At 42.8% G+C, this 23,451-nt stretch overlaps 1 protein-coding gene across 3 annotated transcripts in view; it reads right to left on the bottom strand.

Moving 5' to 3' along the window:
• The window catches only part of RCOR1 (REST corepressor 1), an 82,848-nt gene that overhangs the window by 6,256 nt on the left and 53,141 nt on the right, over positions 1-23,451 (bottom strand). For all 3 annotated transcript variants that reach the window (XM_058849708.1, XM_058849690.1, XM_058849698.1), the window contains 8 exons: positions 17,026-17,078; positions 12,866-13,027; positions 10,191-10,309; positions 7,054-7,132; positions 2,308-2,502; positions 1,245-1,322; positions 1,027-1,084; positions 258-487 (listed from right to left, as the gene is read on the bottom strand). In XM_058849708.1, the coding sequence (XP_058705691.1) occupies positions 258-487; positions 1,027-1,084; positions 1,245-1,322; positions 2,308-2,502; positions 7,054-7,132; positions 10,191-10,309; positions 12,866-13,027; positions 17,026-17,078 (974 nt within the window). The remainder of the gene's footprint in view (positions 1-257; positions 488-1,026; positions 1,085-1,244; positions 1,323-2,307; positions 2,503-7,053; positions 7,133-10,190; positions 10,310-12,865; positions 13,028-17,025; positions 17,079-23,451) is intronic.

Here is a 23,451-nt window from a genome sequence, read left to right as displayed (position 1 = left end):
AAGCATCTATATTCTGATGAGATACACATACTGTCAGAAGGCTGCAAATTTACTGTTCTCCTTCCACTTTCATACAAGCCTGGATTTCCCAATTCCCCAAGTCAGTACTGAAATTGTATATCCAGGTAAAGTGAAATATGCACAGATTGAAGATTGACAAAAATGGCTTTTGCAAAGACTATATATATAAATACACACACACCTATCTGAACTGAGCTCAGACTGGGGATTTTATGTGACTTTTAAATTGGATTTACCTCATCTTCCTCTTCAGACATTTTAGTGGAATTATCAGGGGATTTTACAGGCTTTTGGCTATTGGTTCCATTTGTCTCTTCTTTGCCATGCTCTGCCTCCCACTCCTGTAGGACTTCATCTATGTTGAAACGACGTCGATAATTTACAAAAAAGTTTTTCACTTGCACCACAGATTTGTTTCCAATCACATCAGAGATTGCCTGAAAGTCTCGGCCGTATTTCCTGATTGCTAAACAACAAAAAGAAAAACAAAAGCAGTGTGTTATTTCCACAAAGACAACAAATCAGGCTCAAGTCACAGCATAAAGACCCAAAGCTGAACTTCTGTAAATGTCTCAAACCTTCTTCAGATTAATCCAGGATTTAAAAAAAAGTCTAAACTGGATAAGAGACACAATTAAGATCAGCCCTGGAGAAGAGAAGAAAATCGAGGTGTCGTAAGAGATGGGCAATGTCAAATGTACAAGACCTGTGTAAATCTGTCTGTACTACTTGAAAAGTCACACAGGCAAAGATCACAGCAGTGACTCCAGCAGAGCTTCACTTTATGGAAGTTTGGACAAGTAGACATTATTTGCAACCATTCATACAATGTCATTTATATTGCCCAGGGACAGGGAGGGAGAATATTTTTTCTTTGTTCAAACACATTCTCCAGGCACTAGTACACAAGGTCTTCTTTAGCCACTGAAGAGAAACTCAGCTCTGAAACACAGTGGGGTTTTGACTGTCAACAACTGAAGTACAAATAAACTTGTAGTGCCATACCTTGTACAGCAAGAAGCTGCTCATCTGTGGTCCAGCGTGCATTAAATTTCTGTACAACCTAGAGAACAAAAAAATTAGGTAACTTCATTTATATACTTTCACTTGTATCTGAGCTTATAAAAACCTCAAAAGTGCAACAAGGAATTAATTGAGTGTTAGTCAAAGTTTATCATTGGCATTTATCTTCACAATTAACAAAGGTTAGAAAATTATCTTACCTCTGGAAGTCTGTATTGTTCTATACCACCTTCAAGCTTTTCTTTGAGCGCGCTGTTCGTCTGCTTGATATTCTGAATCTGAAAAGAAAGTTTCATCCCTTTAAGAAGGATTAAAAAATATTTTTGGACAAGTCTTTTTCCAGCAGCCTTGGCAGGAACCTCACAAGCTCAGCCTTCCAGTTTTTCTCACAGCTTGCCTTTTCCAAAAAGGAAGTTTGCTATATTGGAATGATGTACAGCAGGAGCAGCTGGCAAATCAGGAGATCTCATTTAATTTATTCTCCGCTGTCTACAAGTTATTTGGAGCAAGAACTGCCCCAACTTCCAGATCTGTGTAAAGCCCAGCATAGGAAGACCGAGCCCATCTGCAGCAAGTAATGAATCAAAGACTGCTAAAGAGTTCAGCTTGTCCCAGAGTGCCAAGAAAAAGGCTCCAGGCCAAAATACAAATTCTATTAAGTTTAATAAAGAGCTTGAGACAGATCTCTGCTTTAGAAACAGCAAAAGGCTCAGATCTAGGCAACAAACACATGTAGCAAACCTGTATTTACTCACAAATATTTGAAAAACATTTGTTTAAAAGGCAGACCCATCAGGGAAGCAAAAGTACATAGGGAGTTTGTATGATACCTATCTATGAAAGACCAAGCTGAACATATCTGCCACTTCTTAAAGTACCACATGAAAAGGCAAAGGAAATAGCTGCTGCAGATGGAAATCAAATACCTCTGAAACCAATGTCACCTGAGGAAAGTTAAAGTTAAAACAGAAGGAATTCTGAACTGCAAGAAAAGCTAAGTGCCAACGAATGTTCCTTTGAAGTCTCTGCTATGAACTTTTCCTTGCTTTACTTCAGGTTGAAAGTAGGCTTGCCCAAAGAACTAAAACCTAAGAGATGTAAAACCCAGAGCTGCATTGAGAGCACAGGGACAGCAGCTTGTCAACTAAGGCATGTAGCATTGTGCATCATCACTGCCAAGCTACAAATTCCTGCCAACTTTGCAGACTGCAACAAGCACTACCAGCAAACCCAGCAGTTACTCCTGTATGATCCCGTTCATACCTGTCGTTTGATTGAGACTAATTCCATGTCCAGTTGTCTGAGTACAGTGGTAGCAGCTGTTGCATTTGCAGAAACAGCCTCCACATCTTCCTGGGAAAGGAACATTCCTTTGGGAGGTTTCCTCTTGGCTCTGTTCTTGGCCTGTGTACTGTGCTTCTCCTTCTTCACCTGAGGGACAGTTTCAGCAGGCGGCACCTGGCAAACAGCAGTCAGTCATTTTACAAAACTAAGTATCTTTAGAGACCCTTTCCAGCTCAAACCATTCTGTGACTCTGATTTTTAGCCACCATCAAAGGCTGGAGAACAACAATACTAGTATGCAGACAGAAGGACACTTTTGCTTTAAGTGGCATGTCATACAAACTGTTTTTTATATATTTCTCCCTTTCTTTAGCAGCTTTCAGTGTTCACAGAGATACTATGGTTGCCTTCTCTGCCCATTCTCATTTTGGGAGACAGATGCCCAATTTTGCATTTGTTAAATGTTCTGGTTATTTTCAAGCTTCCAAACCCCTCTTCTTGTTTTCATCATCAAATTTGAACACACCAGTTTAACTGAACACCAGAAGGAAGCAAAGTGAAGTGTGGAGACAGAAAGAACATAACTGAAACAGTTTACTGAGAATTGTTTTACTACCTGACAGACACAGGAAGGAATAAACCAAATTTATTTAAAGGCAAAGGATAAAGGAGTGAGGTGACAACAGGATAATTCTTAGATTGTTACACCATTTCTTGGAAGCCAGGTTTTCTTGCATAGCAGTTGTGTATCAACAGTTCCATCAAAATGGTGCAGTTTTGCCTAAAATAAACTTTAACCCCTTTTTTGGAAAAAGGAGTATTTCACAGACCACTTCCTATTTTTATCCCTTATATCTAAAGCAAAGACAGGTAGATTAGCCAGGACACTTACTGCAGATCCTTCAAGAGCACAGCTGATTCTAAGATAGCACAACCATTTCTTCCAGAAGGTATACTCAACAATCAACTCACACCTAAGATTTATTATCCAATGACTGGTTCTTGGAACCTTGCCAAGAACACACAACAGAAGGGTGGCAAGGAGAGAAAAAGCAGAGAGGGGAGGCAGTACATCTGAAACCTCTACTTGATCACCTCGGGCTTTAAAGACATTGGCTTCACTTGGTGCTATTGTTTTCCTCCTAATTTGCAGCTCCATGCAGTTTCTACACAGTTTGTGGCATTTGCTCATTAGCATTGAATGCTTGCATTTGAAACCACGAGGGTGAGCACCAAATCCCAAGTAAGTATGAGGTTCTGACTCCCAAGGGACTCCAGCACAGCTGCCACAGATAAAAGTTTTCAGCCTCCTCATGGGTACAATAGCCAGAGCCCCACAGCAGCAGCAGCAGTGTGGACAGTTGCCTGCTCTCAACCTTCTTCTTCCACCCACTGGTGCAAAGCATTCCATGAGATACAATGCCTAGGGCAAGCCCAGAGGCAAGAGGTAATCCCTACTTCTCCTTGCAGATGGGAGTGGTGAGCAGGAGAAACCAGACTGGCTTAGGAATGAACAAATAAAGTAAGCTCTGCTCTCTGCTTCAGAAGGGAGCACTTGGATAACTGAGCCAGGTAAATTATTCAGCATGGATAGACATTTCAGTTCCACTCATATTTCATCTATGTACACTGCTGCCCAGGACCACACAGCAATGCCTCACTACAGGTTCAGGCTGTCTGTTGACCAACAGGCAATGCCTGCAGTGCAAACATCCCAGAAGCCTCAACATTAAGGAAAAATGAAAGCAGTTTCAAATTACTGTTTTACACAGTTAAAAAAATGCAAAGCTCTTTTGTGTTGCGGACAAAAAGCAGAGCTCCAGCAGAACAATTTTTGACAGCTCCAACTGCCTTTAGGCCCCAGCAAAAATTGGAACATCTAGTCTGTTCTGGAAACTCTTCTTTTGTGGCCACACACATTTCTCTCTAGAATTTAATCAATTTTTGAAAACCAGAGAGAATTAAAATGCAGGGATTTAGAAGGGATTTAGCAGTGCTCCTGTTTATTTAGATATTTCAACTGCTATCCCAGTGCACTTCAGTCTTACAAACCCGTTAAAATACAAAGTTCCCTTCCTCAGATGTCACAGTGTAAATAGAAGCTCAAGCTATCTCAAGTTACATAAAAACAGGATGAAGTGAGAGGCACTTCCAGGAACAAGGAAGATACAAAGAAAGCAGGTCTAGGTCTTGACCTCAGTATTACAGAGTCATTATGCAAGGAAATCCAAACAGTTGCACTAGCACTGGGAAAAAATAAAATCCCCCCTCCAATGATCCTCAAAAGAAGAAACAGATGAGAGATTTCAGATACTCTGAGAAATCCCAGTATAACTGCATAAGTCAGAGAGCAACCAACAGGTCTCAGAGCTGAAAAAACCATCTATGCAGATTTGGGACAGGAAGGTTCCTTATGGTGAGAGTCCCTGCATGTCTGAGCACATCGTTAGAAGTAACCTAATGATCAAGAACAAACTTATCTCCTCCTGGTTACCTGCTCTCTCTCTCTCTCTCAAGGCATTTCAATAAGCCCTGAGTTCAGGTACTGTAAAATCAGAATCAGTAAGGTTGGAGAAGATCTCCAAGATCATGGACTCCAACCTTTTGACCAAACACTTGTCAACTAAACCACAGCACTAACTGCCACGTCCAATCATTTCTTGAACACCTCCAGGGATGGTGACTCTGCTACGTCCTCAAGGCAGCCCATCCCAGTTCTTATCCACCCCTTCAGTGAAAAAAGTCTTCCTGGTGTCCAACCTTAACCTCCCTTGAGGACATTTTCTCTCCTCATGTGTCTGGCTGTCTGTGAGCAGAGACTGACCTCCACCTTGCTACAACCTCCTTTCAGGCAGTTGTACAGAGTGACAGAAGTCTCACAAGTCTCCTCCTCTCCAGGCTAAACAACCACAGTTGGATTCTGAACAGGCTATAAAGGCTCTTTTGCCCTCCAGCACAATCCCTGTCCTGAAAAGTCCGCACAAGGCTGCCTGCCATGGCATGCACAGCCAGACTGCATATGCCCCTTGAGTTTCAGATTGGTTGGAGTGCCACGGCCTGTACCAGTGTGACAAGGAGAGCACAAAGCCTCCCCTGATGCTAAGATTTTCTGCAGAAATGTCTTAATGATAACTGTCCAAACCAGACATCTGAGCTGGTTGGCCTTACAAGAGATGCAGCCAAGTTGATGAAGAACTACTTTTCCCCCTTCTGCAGCAAGTTCAGGTCATGTCAGCATTGGTTGGGAAGGGAGAAATAATAAAGGGGGTAGAAGGGAGCTCTTTTGTAGGGGCAAGCTCTTGAAGAGCTTATAGAAAAATCCGAACAGTAAATTTATTAAAATAATGGGAAATGTGATAATAGTATTATTTACAAACACTATAGAGCTGCAGTACACAGCTGCAACTTAGGCAAGTGACAGCCTTTTCTGTCTGGGTATTGCTGAGACTTCTGAGAGCTCAGTATCTTATAAGGATAAATACAAATGGCTTCACATCCCTACCCCTAGGGCACACTCTGCCCCTAGGAAAACATCAAAGGTGCTGGTTCCTTCAGTAGAAACAACAGCTAAACTTTCCTGGAAAGTCTAGAGAACACCCTCGTGGGTGAGGAACAGATGGGAATGTTGTGATTTTTCAGTTATTTCCATTCAAAATTATTTGCTGGAGAAATTAATCTCACTGAGAGTGACTGACAAAAGTCAATCTGAGTGGCCATTACTCTGAGACTTCTTTTTGACTGTGTGGGATCATGTTTTTAAACACTTCTACTGGGTTTACCCTAAATACAACCTTTAAAAAAAAATAAATATTAAATTGAATGACTGGGGGAGAGAGACTGGGAGAAAGAGACTGGGAGAGAAAACAGGCTAGAAGAAATCAGGAAAGGGAGCTAACCTCAGGGAGAGAAGGTCTGAAGCATCTTTCTATAACTCATACACACTACCCACACTGCTGGTGAACAAGGTGTTTTTATTTAGTAACAGGTAACCTGCAGGTTACACACATGGAGATGAAGTATATGATTTCCTGTAGGGCATGGCAGGCTGGGTTTTCAGAACTGTTTTATTTTTGTAGCTCTTTTCATGCAGAACTGTATGCCCACTAAAAACGAAGTACTTGAAGTGAGACTCAAGTACTACATTTTTAGCTGACGTAACAACAGGTGAAGGCCACCCTGCCAGACAAAATTAACTGATCACAAAAACTTTCTCCTTTACTCTTCACCAATACAGCTGCAGTCTTGGTGCCAGTGAAGCGACAAGTACTGCTGGGGACTTCAATACATCAGGAACGTCCCTTAGAGTCCAACCTGTACATAAACACACTTCTACCTAGAACAGGTCTGGTCTACCTAGAAGAAGAGGATTTATTTCCCCTCCACCAAGCCCTCTCCACAGGGGGATGTGTTTCTAATCCATCTCCGTGCAGGTGGGTTGACTTAAACCACTGAGGGTGGCTCAAGCTAACACAGGGGATAAAAGAGACTGGAAACAATCACATAGTACATTATCATGGGATGGTAAGTGTTAATTTTTTCCAGCTCTATCCATAATAACTTATTTATCTATACTTGTCTTGATCTAAGAATAATTGTGAAGACAATTCTTTTCTTGTATGACAACTATACAAAGTACTAAAGAAAATAAGATACTGTCAGCTTCTACACGAAGTATCTAGTAAGCAAACACTTTCATTTGTACAGGAGTAAGAAACAGAATTATACCTCCTTTTTGCTCTCCTTGTTTTGTTCAACTTCAATGTCAATAGGGTTATTTCCATTTGCTTCCTCCATTTCATCCTCACTGGAAGACAAAAGCAAACAGTACTGTATTAGTTTGTGAGGCACTCTTTTTCTATAAACAGCATGCTAAAACAAATGCATGAATGCCATAGCGAGCCCAACAGCTTTCCTTAGTTTTATTCCCAGGATATGCTTTTTTGGGGGAGTTGGTGTTGATTTTATTTGGTTTTGGTTTAAGTCAATAAATTCTTAATTCTGAGGATAGTGCATACTTCACAGCAGTGTACTTAGTCAAAATAAATCTACACAGATGAAGACAAGAGACATGAAATTAATTCCACAAGTTATCTTTCAAAGAACATGGGACACTAAGCAAACTGAGACAGGAAGAAAGACTTAAAAATACAGCAAGTAGCTAAAACATAGATTTCATACAGCTCCTTAATATTTAGCAAAACAGACATGCACAAGATGAACTCCCTCAAGAACAAGCACAAAAAATGGGTTTTTTTCAGTGACAGCCTCACATTTCATTTTCCCCTGGAAAAGAAAAAGACGTTATCACTTACAGAGTAATAATAGGCATGAAATTGGGGCCATAGTGAAAGTGACCTTGGCACATCTGTCCAGTCTGGCTTAGGTGAAATTTTAATCAGACATTAAATCAAATGTATTTTCATGACTTAGAATTCTTGTACTGTACACAACCAAAGTTAATTGCACCATTTGAAATGATGCCCAGAAACAGAAGAAATAAGCTGATGTAATCAGCTTTTTTTTTTTTTTTTTTAATAAAAAAAATAAACCTATTTTGTCATATCAAACTTCATAGCCTGTGCTGAGGAGCATCAGCTGGTGCAGGTATGTCACAGCTCCAAGGCAGGGCAGGGCTGTGCTCACAGGGAGCAAGAGCCAGCAGGCACAGCATGTGCTGGTGAGCTTGGCTGTGGCATCTGCACTCATGTGGCCATCTCCCTCCTGCAGCCACATCCCAAAGGAGGAACGAGCTGCCTGCCATCCTTCTCCACAAGAGCAATCAGTCATACAAGCCACTTCTGCTCTCCCATACCACCTGGCTCAACAGCTGAAAACAGACATTTAATTTGGGTAATGATGATTCCAGGGAATCAACTCCCAAGCATCCCCTCCCAGAGCTGCACACACAAAGCCCCTCACATACAGCTTAGAACAACTGCTGAAAACCTGGTCTCAAATGCACCAAGAGTTGTGTTAGTAGCAATCTGAGGGTTGGGGAATTTCCCTGCCTAGCCACAAAGGGGATATAGAGGTATTTTGAGTGAGATACCTCAGACTGCCCCTTCTCTTAACCCCATCTCCAAAAGAACTTCCTTGTGTTCTCACCTAGGCTCAGATTTCAGCCTTTTCACAACAGTCTTTGCTGTGCTGATAGTTTGCTCTTGTATTCCAGCAAGTTCCCTAGGCACAAGCCAAATTAAAGCCAACCCCCTCATTTCTGCAGTTGTAGACACCGATTGCCATAACCAAAGAACACTTGTGAAGTTCTGCCAACACTGAATGGCACAGTACAACCTGAAAATCCAGGCACCCTAAACTCACCCAGAGTGGATACCACACCCTGCATGGCTGCACTGACATATCCTTTGAGGGTGTAGAGGTTTGACTATTTTACATAATGGAGGGGAAGAACAGAAATCAAACATCAAGCTGATGGCCTGGTGCTTAACTTCCTGCAGATGTAAATCAAGTTAAGCATTTCCAATCCAGCTGCCTTTCTCAAAAGTTACAAAATTACAGCACATGCTGTAGTAGAGGTGCTACTTTTCCTAGCAAACAGGCACAGGTACTGAGAGGTGTATTTCTACATTCCAGTAATTTCATTTGTGAGTACACAACAAAAAGAGAGACAAGTAGTAAAAGACCCTAAACCACAAAGTACGAGACAAACACATACTCCATATAAAGGATTTCCCCCCCCCCACCCAATAACTTAGTAGGAAAACTGAAAAACTAAACAAACAAAAAAAGTCAACAACCAGGATGGGGAGCAAAAAAACAGACAGCCTTTGCAAAGAAGATAAAAGAAAATAATGGAAAAAGAGACTCAGGTCAAAGAAAGCAAACCAAATACTGGACAAGTTGGTTGTCAGTATTCTCCCTGGCCCTGCCTGTTAAGAAAGTATCGCTGATCTAATGGAGAGATGGGAGAGGTTGAGTGAGTCATTGGTGCAGCACAGCTCAACCCTAGAAACGCATTTCTTCCCTCTTCCCAAACAAGACTCGCTCATATGCAGTGGAGCCAGCAAACAGCCCACTGGGAAATGCAACAATTCCTCTGAGGGCAAAGGCTTTGAAGAAATTTGCCCAATTATGTCAGAAGTCTTCCAAAGGCAGGCACATTTCAAGTTTGGTCTGCAAAGACATTAATTGCATTTTAGAGCAGGTCGAAAAGGCACCTGCATCAAGCAGATGGAGTTGCTACTGTTTGGAGCAGTTGTTTTCCCCTCAGTCACTTGAAACCTCTGCATTTCTGAAGCCCTTTCAGCTCCAGAACTAGGTGAAGTCACAAAGTGACAGTAACTGTACAGGTACTTACACCAATACGCACAAGGCTACTGCTGGCCTATCTTCAAGGGCTTGCATGGGTATCCAGGAAGGTGAGCTTGCAGAAAAATCATGCGTCAAGCTCATTTGCTAAAGCTCAGTAGTTAATGACCTCCTGAACACCACCAGCCTCACCCAAATGCCAAAGCACCCAGCACTCCCTGGAACAGTTCAGCCAGAGAGCTCACCCTTAGTTTCCCTGTGCTCTGCTGACAACAATGCCAATCAGACTGTAAACAGCTTTAATTTCAATTTCCCAACCCTCAAGTGGTATCAGAGAAAAAGTTCTAGAATGGTGGGACTGTAACCAGTGGACTAGAGGGCAATCAGGAATTGGAGTGTCAAAAAGGGGAGCACAGCTAACTGCCTTTTAGCTTTAAGCAAACCAAAACAGAAGGGGTGGGGAAAGGTGTGGTACCAGGAAACATTTTGGGGAAAATCCTACATCTAGTTCCTTACAAGCTAACAGAAATTCCTGGGATAGACTAAAGAAATCAGTGTGCAGCCATACATGGCCTTTCTGCTTGCAAACCTACCTTTCCTCACGTTCCCTTTTTTGTTTACGAGCATGACGGTCCATCACACTAGTTTTAGTCCTTGTCTTCTTCCACGAGTAGTAAAATTTCACCAGGCTGGCTATTGATTTGTCAGGAAGCTGTAAATTAAACATGTATCCTTTTATATGTTTATAAGTAAAGCATCTTCAGAAGCTGACATACAATTGGTCTGTTTTTCCAAGGAACATCTGATCTCTTTACATTGGATTCTCTCAAAGGCTCAAGCAAGGCAGTTCTGCAACCTTTCCAAAAATGATCTATGGGGAGTGTTTCATATTAATGCCTACTATTTGGGACATCAAAATCTCTAAAGAGCATCTCAGCAAGCTTCCACTCTCTAGTCAAGTAGCTGATTTCCTCCAGAATAGGGGAACACAGCAAGAGCAAATCTGAAATGAGGCCTCAAAACTGAGATAACAGTTTTAAAGCCAAAACAGACCAAAAAGCCAACACAGACACATGTAAACAAGCACAGAAACTGCTGAATTGCAAACATCCCAAGCATATCTTTGATGTTTGGTTAAATAGGTTTATTCACACCATTCACGTGACAAAGTCTATTCAAAGGTCTCAACAAAGGATGTTTTCAAAAGGTGAAACATTACTATATGGTGAACTGAGGGTACAGGAAAACACCATTTATTTTTTTTTCCCTTTTACACAAATGCCATTACCCTGTACCTAGGAAAGAAAAGTGTGCCTCCAAAAAAGCATAAAACTACATTAAGACTAATTCTCTACTTTTGAGGTGCTCTACATGGATGCTCTTATACAGGACTTTTAAAAACTGAAAGTCCAGTCTTTTCTGATGAATAAAACATGCTTTACTTAAGTGTCTGATTCAGTTTGAAGGGCAGAGCAGGTGGGGAGGAAAACAAAACTGAGCAAGAGCCAGATCTTTCACTCAAACACTGCAGTTTAAGCCTTCACCTGAGACAAACCTGGTTCTCAAACTGCAGACTGACTTTAGGTTCTAATAAAAGATCACACCAGCACTCCCACTCTGGCCCACAGCTGCACATAGGCAGAAATCCATTGGTGCTGGCAAAGCACAGGTGCTAAGTCAATGTTGTGTTGCCAACAGCCATGCAACAGGTTGGCGTTCAGAAATTTAAAAGAGTTCCACAGAACAAACTCAGGGACAAGGCTGTTCATGACAAACATTGACTTGGCTATAAACCTGTGCTAAGAGTGCCAAAATACCAGAACCAGCTCTGGTAGATAATGTAACTTGCCTTTCATTCTCTGGCCTTGGAGACTGCTCCCCTCAGTTCCAGTCTGCACAGGTGCTAATGGGGCAGCATCTATAAACTAACAACTAACATGCTCCTGAGCCATTGATTCCTGTCCCCTGCTAAACACAAAGCTTTGTGCCATTTAATTCCTTTCATGCAGAATTGCTTTCCTGGGAGCAACAGTAAAACAAATATCATTACCTAGGGAACAGTGCATGTGCTTGGAATGCACTTCACTCAGGGACAGAGAGCCATGCTTCTGCACATAAACCAAATTGAGAATTTCTTGCTTTGGCAGTTAACCAACCAACAGGATGGGCTTTATGTTCTCTTTTTTCCCCAGGACATTCCTCTGCCCTATTTTCCCTCCTATGTAAGAACACAGGAATAAAGCAGCTTCACTCTTGAAGAGTTGCATCACCTGACCCAAGCGAATGGGAGACCCTAGGACTCCAAGAACACCTGGAAACGAATGTCAGTGAAGGACAAGGAACACCAAGGAAGACATGATGAGAACAAGCCTCCTTCTGCCACCCTTTTGAAAGGGGACCTTCATTCTTGGAAGGGACGTCACCTTTCTCTTTTCAGTGGGATCAGCAGCACAGACCTGTGTCACATGTGCTTTAAAGAGGCTGAACAGACTGCAACAGCCAAGGCTCACTTCAAAGGGTCACAGACAGTGGAACTGGGTCCTGCTGGAACCCTCAAGAGGCTAGTTTACTGAAGGAGAGCAAAGAACAAAGTCTAGTTCCCAACTAGGTGATAAACCACTCGAAGAGACACTCATGATACAATTAATAAAATTTTTTTAGAACCCATCCTCTCCCTCTTTCAAAAGCAAATTGCACACTCCCTAGCATTACCCTTTCAGGCAGAAACATATCCTTGAAGTTTTCAATCATACGTTTAAAACAGTATCATTTACCAACAAAAGGACTGAAGCTTCCAAGGATGTACAAAAACCACAGCATCCATTGACAGTCCCAAATCACATTAGGCACAGACTTCATAATTTAATAAAATTAATTCCTAGAAATCAGGCTATAAGTAAGGAAATCAACTGCACACAGAGATGATCTTTACCGCATATGTGTGGGCATATGTGTACAGACCATGCCTGAACTCCAGCTGAGACAAACACTACCATAGCACACAGGGGACTGAAAACTGTAATTTCCACAAAAAAAAAAAAAAAAAAATCACACAGTCATAGCTTATCCTGAACCAGTAAAACACTTGAGGAAAACACTTCTACAGAGACTCTGGGAATAATATTGTTTCTTTCTATTCATGGTAGTATTTTCCCTCTAACATCCCCTTTGGCCTGTTCTCTCTCAAGAGCATTAGACACACATTCAGCACAAACAGCACTGAAGACGACAGTCTGTTCTGCTTTTCCACTCCTGAGACACCACTTACCATCTGCTGGATCCTATGAAAGGTTTTCCCATGGAAACTGAAGGCCTGTTCAAACAAGACCTTGTCTTCCACTGTCCACTCATCTGGGAATGGAGTAAAGTTTGGCAGATCTGCCAAAGACTTCTCGATGTTGTGCTTGTGCCAAAACAGCATCCCAAGAGCCTAGAAATAATACAGACACCAAGGTGACAACTGTAATCAAAAGAAACATTATTGGAAAATGGAAAGGGAGAACCACAACATTCTTCTCAGGCAACACATTTTACATAATTTTAATTCTCAGCTACATCAGATGCTTTTCTGAGTGCAAGAAACCTGCAAGGAATCTGTCCCCCAGCTAACCTGTGAAGACCAGCCCAAAGTTTATCAAAACCACACAGGTCATCATATAATAAAAGATTAGCAACAGGAAGGTAAGAGAAGAACCTTAAGAAATTATTTCAGCTTTACTGATCATGGCATGCACAGACAAGCTGAGCAAAGGCTTGGGAAGTCTGCCTAAAGAAGACTGGACAAAAGGCAGTGTCTTTCCATTGCTGGACTCTATTTCCTGGCAATTAGAAGGATGGTTTACTTGACTGGGTTTTTTTACAATTGTTTACAGGGTTCTTTCTGAGGGGGAAGGCAAAAAAGGAAAGAGAATGAAGCAAGAACTGGAAGAAGGAAAGGCAGAGAACATGCACCACCTTGACTTGCTACTAAAAGGTCCCTGGCCCAAAGGAGGAATAAATCTCACTCATTTTGGGGCCTGCTCTTTTGTTGCCTTGAGGGAGGCCTTATTTTGCTGTCACAGTTTCTGGTTCTCAGTTCCAAAGACAAAGTGCCTGTGCTGCACTTCACCACCTGCAAACCATTCCCCTTCTCCAAGACACTCGTGTGCAGCGCCCCTCTCCCAGGGGTCCACAGCCCATTGTGTGTTATGACACAACACTACCTCTGGCATGCCAGCAACCACTGCAAGTCATTTTGGGAAAGCCTGACTCTACAGAGCTAAAAACCAGCCTTTCGCAATTGCTGTGAAGTGAAAGCAATCCCTAACATGCTGAGTAAAACCTAAGAGTAACCCACTCATCATATGCAAACTCAGCTCAGGTTTCACAGACAAAGTTACCCTCGTCTAGTAGTTTCACCCTGGCTGCCCAGCATTACAAAATCCCTCCAAAATCAGGGTTTCCCCATTATGCTTTGCTATGCAAAAAAGCAGTTCTTTTATGGGATTTCTGCAGAGAGATACATACAAATGTTAATGTTATTATCCAGCATCTTGCCCAGATCCTACTGGACTCTCAGTGCTGCCCAGACACCTTTTCCCTTCTGCCACCATGCAGAACAAATAGTAATCTCAGTTGCAGCACAGGCACTCGAGATGTCATAAAAGCCACACAGCCATTCTGGCAAGGGTGGGGTTGAAGAAACTATTTTGTAGTCACGAAGGACTGAGTTTTCTCTCCCCTGACAACCTCCTTCAGCTTCAAATATGAGATCTACCTGATATCCCTACGAGGAAGCAAGGGATAAAAAAGGAGTGAGACATTTTGGGAGGGCAGGGTAACATTAAATAGCACTGAGATATTAGTGAGGACTGAGGGGAGAGCTGCTCATATAAAGCAAGAAGTAAACAAAAATATTTTTCTTCCAGGCTTGTTTAACAGGAGATCAGTACTCCTCTTCCACCTATGCTGCCCTGGAAGAACTCTGCACTCATACACAGGTGAGCACAGGGCCTTCCCAAGCTTTTTCCCAGGGTGTCTGACAAAAGCTGGTAGGAAAGCCTGGGTCACAGCCAGACCTTACCATGGTGCTTCCAAAAGTCAGTGACTACTACAGCTCATCACAAGCACCTGCAGCCGTCTGCACCAACAGCTGAAGTGCCTGCCCTGCCAGAGCTCACTGGCCTGCAGGGAACCTGCCCTTTGTGTGCCCTGGGGCTGGCCAGGCTGCAGGGACTCCCACCAGCACAGTCCTGAGCCTCCAGTCATCATCCAACAGCAGCAGAGCCAACAACAGGGCACTGAGCCATGGGCAAGGGGAACGTGAGGACAGGGATGGGAGCTGGGCTGGCACGGATTGGGCAGCTGGACAGGAACAGTGCCGGGCAGAGGAGCACCAGCCGGCACATGCCCCTGCACCCTGCCAGCAGCTCCCACTCCCTTCAGCACACTGGCACATCTCAGCCTTTAAAGAGATGCTTTGGGCACTGGGCACAGGTGGAAAAAAGGCAATCTCTGTATGATGACTGTTAGCCAAGCCACCTGGACAGAAGAGTAAAGTGACCGGCTGTCAGAGGAATGCACGTGTCAGAAAGGGATGCTTCGGCCAGCGAAGCCCAGAGACGGTGGCCAATTGCTAAAGTGAGCTTTTACTGGCTTCCAGGGAGTCTGTATCAGCTTGTCCAGTTACCCAGCCAGCAGCAACTCTGGTGATACCTGCTGAAGACAGAGTTTCCCTTGGTGACACAAATAATCATCCTGATTTGAAAGCCTTGACACTTGTCCCTGTAATACAAAATGAATGTGTGCCTTCCAGAGCAAAACAAGCTAGATCCTCTCCAGTTATTTCCTGAAAATGCCTAGCACAGCTATCTAGGAAATCCCAAAGGGCCTGGGAAACATGTTTAACTCCAGATGTGAGATGTGAGAGTGTTACAGAAAATTTTTAGGAGCAGGGACGTTTTTACAAGATGCTCAGCCACTTCACACTCTGATGTGGCAAGTCATGCAACTTCTGTAGACAGAGAGGGAGAGAAAAATGGAGAAAAGACTTCAAAGATTAAGTGGGAGGTCTATATTTTCAACATGAAAATTAATGCAAATCTCTGTTAGCTAAATCTAAGTTTTTCAAACCACAAGAATTCAGTGGGTTTTTTAAAAACTGCAAGCTTCATCTTCATCAGTCTTCTGTATCAGTCTTTCCCAACACTTCTCCACTAAAATAATGAAACCCATTATTTGGGTCTTGGAAAATGTTATCCACAATAACCAGTACTAGGTTATACCAATATCAGCTGAAGAGAGCTACCATCTTTACTGTCATTCTAAGTAACTAGCCTTTTGATGCCTTCACATTAATTTTATTGCTGTCTTCTGCTCTTAGAAACAACGATTATCATGTGTAATTATTCCCAGTTTTGCTGGAAATTTTTCTGGCTATCTCAACTTCAGTGCTCTTGTTCAGCAAGAAGTCTTTTTGAGCATGAGTATCAACCACTGAAAGTCTGAGTCAAGGATGACAGCAGAATCATTTACATAGAAGCCCTTGCCCATCTCAACCATCTGTTTCTATGCTCACAGCCTCTGTGTGAACAATTTCATAAACTTTCAAGTTTTTGTACTTGTAGAGACAGTATGTGGTTTGCCAATACAGTAAGTCATGAGATTCCCTGCCTTCCCTTTCCGAGCAAGTATTAGTGCATGAGGAAACTCCACAGAATTCAGGAAAGTTTCCCAGGCACTTATCTACTCATCTCCCCAGCAAGTTTTGAAATCATTGTCAATTAATGCAGGAAAGATTAATACACAATCCTAGACCACAGGGAATAAAGGAGAGGTCTGTTGCTCAGACCAGGACTTCCATCCCTAGGTTACAAGTATTGGCTAAGATCAGTGGCCGCTGGCAAAGTCATCCTCTGTTTACTGCACTGACAGCCAAGGTGCTCATCTGAGAAATGCAAAATGATTTGCAGCACAGTTTTAAGGTAAATAACTGTGGGTATCGGTTTGCCTCAGAAAAGCACATGATGGTTCAATAGCTCATTAGTAACTGCCAAGACATCCATGAAGCAGAGACAGAGCAGTCAGCTGGAAACTGCACTGCAATCAGGCAGCTGTCCAAAGATAAGCCAATCTTTTTAATGTTGTTTAGGGGTTCTGAAAGTGCTCAAGAAGCAGTCACCAGAGGAAGCATAATACTCACGGCCAGACTCCATTAGAAATTATAATGGTTTTGTTTTTCTTCTTTTGACTCTTGAGGTAACACTAGGGGTGAACTCCGTATCCACAGAGCACAGGTTACTATTAGGAACAGTTAGTTTTGGGAAAAGTAGTAGAGGAGAAAACACAGAAGGTACAGAAAGAAAGAAGCAGTTCTAGGCAGTGGCTTGAAGTAATTTCTGGATACTTGCTGAAAAATATTTTAAAATAGAGTATTCAAAGGGTTGTTACCTGCTCCATATTGTATCCATGCTTCTCTTTAGCAATGGCAATATATTCATCCACTGAAAAACAAAGAGAAGGTGTAAGTGCATTTCATGTAACGATCTCATCATCTCCCCTTCCCTTTCCCAGTCTAAAACCCAGATCTGCAGCTCTGACTTCAGCCCTCCACAAAGAACTCTCATGAACAGCAAATGCTTCCAACAATTCAGGAACAGAAGGAAACATAGGAAAAAATAAGTATTTTCCTTAACAAGTCTTAAATGGTCCCTGATATCTAATCTAGTTGCAGTACTTCTGAAACATGGCCTATAGTACATTATCAAAACTGGAGACATGACTGTCAGCTGCTTTTTGGGGTGTGTGTTCATTTCATTTTACGTTTTTTATTGGTTGGTAGTGATTTTTCTTAATAGCCCCAGAGCATTTTTTTTTCTTAAGGAAAAACATCCCCAGACACAATCCATACCTTCCAATACTGCCAGAATTCTAGTGTCACATGACCACTGCAGGCATCTTGGTAAATTTTTCAATATTTAGGTCTCAGCAGTTTTTATCTTGGACCAAACCCCACACACTTGTATTATACCCCATGAGCTTTTAATCTTTACAATGTGAATGTGCACTGAGAAGTTATAGTTTGTACAGATGTGACTAAACCCAAATGTCTTTCACTGAGAGTGACTGAGCCTACTTTATGTCCAACAGCACCCATTTGAGAAGAATGGATCAAAGTTAGTAGCAGCGCTGGTGTTCTGAAGTCTGTGCCCTTATGCATGATCATTATTAACCACACTGTAATGATAATAACACCCTTGAAAACAAAAAATTAATCTAAAAGGTGAGACTCCAGCTTCACCTAGTGGAATGGAAGATGCTAGAAGCACTGGTTGTCTGTACAAACCCAAACAACAATGCTAGTACCCTAACCTAAAACTGATACACACAGACAAAGTTTTCATCCCTCTACAAAATTTGGACTTCACAATGAGTCACATATCAGTGAACCCAAAAATCATTCCCTCTTCTTTTTCTCCAGATACCCAGGGAGGGATGAAAGCAAATTCCAGTGCTGAGCACCAGACTCATGGAGAGCATGCGCAGCAAGGAAATGGTTCTGTGCACTCTGCAGCTAAGAAAGCCACATTTCCTACAGGCTGGATCTCATTATGAACTTCAACTCTCAAATGTGCTTCTTGCATATTTTCTACCTTTATAAACACTCTTATGGAATAGTATGGCATTCTTTAAAGCTTTTTCTTCAAGCTGGGACAGTCCTCAATTATTCCTCCAGTTTATTAAACTAAGCTATAAGCTCAAAAGGTACTGGAAAAACAGAAAGGATAAATCAGAAAACACATAGCAGGAGAGCACCAGCCTCTTATTTTCAACTTGTCACTAATAATAAGAATTTAGATCTAGGTAGTTAAAGTAGACATCCCATCTTTAGACTACCCAATATGGCATGTGATAGTATAGTAATCGCAGACTTTCATCTGGAAAGAAAAAATACAAAAGTTTTGTGTTAATTTTCACAAAAAAGGTGTTGTAAAAGAGAGCCTTGTTAAGTGCCCTGCAAAAGTCCATGAGAATACTAATTCAGCCATATGTTGTGGCAGGAGAAGAGCATGCTGTAAACACAGGCACAGTTCCACATTAGCAAGGACATTCCATGAGGTTCTTGTCCCTCCAAGCTCCCACCTGCACACGACAACTCCGAACAGGCTGACAAACCTGTTCATGGCCCCATGTTCTAGATCCATTCAGTAAGCCACAACCATTCATTTGCACTGCTACCACACAAACACATCTGTCTCTCTAAGTAAAATTATTTCTAAGAACCATGTTGAACTGCAATGAAAACCATCCCAACTTGCAAAAAACCTTTTCTTGTACAAGGGAAACATAATAATAGTTACAAAGGCAGTGGAGATGCCTGGGACAATGACCAACTTCCAAGGCTGAATTTGCTGCATTGCCTAACAGAACATTATTTTTAAGGATGTTTATTTTATTATTTAGGATGTTTCCTGAGGGTTACCAATGCCTAGTATGAAGCTTGAAAATCAGCTTTGCCACAGGAAAAAAAAACAAAACAAACTTGCAAAACCACATCCCCAAGCAGGGAACATGATCCACAAGAGACACACAGGGTAAAAAGGGACAGAGAAGGGAACTGCCTCATATACACACCATTCCTTCCCTCCCCATGCCCAATGGGGCAGGGAACATCAGTAGGGTGGGGGGCAGAACAGCAACTTCAGGTGCTTCCAGATTTATAAAACCACATCAAGAACAAAGGCTACCAGGAAACCATACATGCAGCATTTCCCTGTAGTTTAGCTAAATGCTCTCTGCTTCCTTAAAAAACAGGTATTGCACATGCAGCGTTATATATTTCATCTAAGGAGGACGGAACGGAGCTGAATTCTCTCAAGTCCAAGGCTGAATTAAGCTCCTGAATGCTAAGTACTACTGCATTAACTACCGTGCTTTCACTGTGGAAAGATCTATAGCTCCTTATTTGACTTCAGCATCTTATCCTTTAATATATACACAGAGAAGAGATGAGGTTGTTCTCCTTTCCAGCATATTATCTTTCTTATGCTTGATGTTGTTAAGTAATGAAAACATACTTGCTCCCAAAAAATCATTACAGCATTTTCTCTCCTAGCTAAGCAAAAATATTAGCAAGGTCCCTACATATCAACAGGATTTCTCTTCAAACAAGTCAATACACCAGTGAGCCAAACAGTAGATTATGAGTGACTAGACACCATGAAAGTAAGCTTTCAGGAAAAGATGCTTTTACTGTCACGGTAGGTTCTGTAACGCCTCAGTATTATAGCTCATTGTTACAGTGGAGGAAGAAAAGGAAGAAAAAAGCAATAAGGCAGTAAACTGACCATGAGCACACAGCAGTAGTACTCCTAAACACTAAAAGAGTGTTTGTGGGTGAAAGATGGACAAGGAGTACACCACCGTACTCTCCTCTTGGCTTATTTCCTGCCTGCTTACTGCCAATCTAGCCCCTTCTGCTCGTCATTACTTGGCTAATCCATTACTTGGCTAATCGTGAGCTCACTTGCTTTGATGCTTGCACCATCCAAGAGGAATGACAGCCCCTTGAGCAATCCTTCCGATTGCTCTTTATCTTCCCCCTCCGTATGAAGTAAGTACGGAAGAGCAAGCATGGCACCAGCTGAGTCACACGGCCCCTTTAGTCTCCCATACCAGTACAGCCTGGAATTGCCATAAGCTCAATGCTTCACATGCCACACCAGATAAAGAAGTGTCCTCTTCCATCTCTGCCTTTCCTCCGCACATGCAGCAAGCACAGGGCAGCAGGCACGTGAAATTCTGCTCACTGCATTTCAGTGGCATGCAGTCACGCTCAGCGTGTAACCCAGCAATCTGTTTAGACACCACAGGTCAGAGCCAGAGGAGCCTGGGGCAGAGCCCTGCTTATACCAGAAGAGATAGCTTGCCAGCACAGCTCTGAGCTGTTTTCCAGAAGAGGACAAGCAAGAGCAGCAGAGCAATCCTAGCCCATTTCCCCCAGAATAAAATACACCACCAAGCACTCTCCCTACTAGCATAACTTTTCCCCGAACAGGGTAGATAAAAGTATCCTCACCTCCCATCCAACTCATTTCCCTACGCCAGAAAGATATTTCCATACAGACCAGCCAAAAATACAATGATACTTGAACAGAGACAGTTGTGTGACACAGGAGATGCATTGCTCCTGTGAAGGCTCTTGTTGCTACTAGAAACCAGATGGGGGGAGGGACAGAGAAGAGAACCGTACACTGTATTTCTTCACCTACTTGGCTACATTTCTTCTTTTGCATGCATTTTAGCTGTGTTGGGGTGAGCAGGATCGCTCTGTCCACCCCACACCCAATATGGAGGGAGCACTGGCCCAAAGAGCCCCTTCCTACAGCCAGTCATGCTCAGGAAGGCAGGAGTAGCACAAGAGGCAGGGATGTAAAGGGAACAGAGCCTCACATCCACACCATCACCAGCAAAGAGAGGTACAGAGTGCTCAGATGCTAAAACACATCTCCTGAATAGGAGATGACTGAAGGACCCTGGGTGTAGCACTAAGACAGCCAAAGAGATAAGGGAAATGGAAGGGAGTGGCAAAGAAAGCACAGAAAGATGCTTCTACCCCCCTGCCCTCTAGAGAGGGGGGTTTGACAAAAATGGTGCTCCTAATCCCCTGAATTTTGTGTTCTTGTTCCCAGCCAGCTTTCTCATAAAGACTTGCCTTTTGCTAACCACTTCCCTGCAAAAATTCCTCACCAGAGGCAAAAGAAAGGAGACCCTCTTGGCTGACACAGGAAAGGAGGAACAAGAACAAACAACTGCATTGCTGATTTTCAGTCCCACATCCTTGAACAGTGAATTGAGACGTAAAACATGAGCATTTATTTCAGGAGCATGGAACTCTGAAAAGAGAAACGCCTGAAAATAACGATTCCCCTCATCACCATTTGATCACATTAGGATCTCTCTGAGTGGGTCCTTCTGGAGAATTTCTCCCCCCACCCCAGTTGCTTCTCAATGACCCTGTAAGGATCACATTGTGTTCAGCAGACTCAGTGACCCAAGGCAGGTTTGCAGAATGAGCGAGTGTGCTAAACCCTATAGGAAGCAACAGGAATGCAGAGGTAGAGCTGTTGCTGCAACCTCAGTTCACCCTTATTACTAGGGTACTGCAGGAGCTCTGAACACTTTGCATATTACGTGATGCAATACCCTGACAGAACAGGGTGAAATGAGGACAAAAGCAGCATCCTTTGCAGCCTCAGTAATGTGCTTCACAGGGTTTGATCAATGCTGGAACCTGCAAGGAATTCTGGATGTTGCCATACATCTTTCCCTCCCCTCCATCTCCCTTGAGAATAGGGAAAAAAAAGGAAAAGAAAAAAAAAAAGACAGAGTCAAGACTCAAAATAAATCAATACTATATAAAGAAAAAAAGAACATGTAGACACACACACACGTGAAACTTTTCCAAATTCCAAAACATAATTACGATGGTACGCAAACAACGGAGCACAGTTTTCACCTCGCCTATAAAAACGAGCAGCTGCATTGCTGTCCCGCTGCCCTGGCAGCATCAGTGGAACACTCCTGCCACCTCGTGGTTCCAGCTCGGGAGAGGAAGATGCCAAAAGCACACGAGTCTGCTCCATTGTCTCCCTAAAGTTAGCTGCAATTGGAAGTAGGGGAAGCAGGCAAAGATCCTGAACAAAATCACTTAAAAGAAACTAAACCCCACCTGATCTTAGAGGTCATTCTAACCTTAATTATTCTCTGTTCCTATTCAAAAGGTTCTTATGCCTTGGAAGAGCTATTTTCTCTTCTTGGTAAGATGTAACAAGCAGGAGAAGAGCAGGGAGACAGAGCACAGACCTGTTTTGTGTCCTGTGCTGACCCATCTGGGCAGGCACACAGCCTCCTTTAACACTGTTTCTAGGAACAGAGCGCTAGTTACACAGACACAAAGGCTGCTTAAAAAACACTTCAGGTAACTGAAGGCTCAAGAGGATTCAGGCTTCGACTCCAGTGCATCTGCCGCAGGTGAGGATAAAGTCTGGATGCAATTGCAAGGCAAAGGAAAATGTACTCCTTACTTGGAGAAGCTTACTTGAATAGGACCAAGAGAAAACATGCTGCAGCAGGGAACAGTAACTTGAGTCATGGGACTCCACCACAGTATTTATCAACCTCCCTGTTGCTCAGATTTTACTTGCATATCATCTCTTGTCCACATACCAAGGACCATAGGGTGCCACTGCATTAAAATCTCCTATGGCAGCAGCACCAGACTAAGCACCCCTATCTCCTCCATCCACACTGCACTTGTCAGCACAAGTATCTATCTGCCTGTAATGCCAGGAAAGCAGACTGGCAAACTGTTCCACCTGAAAACTCTTTCCCAGCACATCAATTTCCTCACCTAAGCATGCAGTTAAAGGCGTACAAGCACTGAGTGGCGCCTGAAAGTACGGAGATGCTCTGGCCTCCTAGGAAGGGCAGTCCTGGACCATCTGGTCACCAGCCCCACCCACACAGGCTGTCCCCTTGTCCTTTGCTAGCTCTGGAGCCACTCAAGGCACTGACCACCACCAAAGCAGAAAGCTATTCATAGAAGTTTTATACTGTTGTGTATCATATAAAAATCCTTTTTGTTGGGAGGTTGCACAAGTTTGAGAAGAGATGAGCCCTCCTAGTTTCAGTGAGGAATGAGACAGGCTCAGGCCAAAAGTGTGACTCATTCCTTGCCCCAGCACAGCACAGTGGCAGGGATGAGCAGGTGGGTAGGAACAGGTTTATGTAAACTTGCACTGGTAAGGAAAAAGTTGTTCACAGAACCACACCTGGAATACAGAAACTGCAGCCTAAGAGAGAATAACTCAAGGA

This window comes from Poecile atricapillus, chromosome 1 (assembly GCF_030490865.1).
Source record: "Poecile atricapillus isolate bPoeAtr1 chromosome 1, bPoeAtr1.hap1, whole genome shotgun sequence".
Classification (NCBI taxonomy): domain Eukaryota; kingdom Metazoa; phylum Chordata; class Aves; order Passeriformes; family Paridae; genus Poecile; species Poecile atricapillus.
Note: the sequence above shows the minus strand (reverse complement) of the source record. Positions and strands in the feature narration are given on the sequence as shown.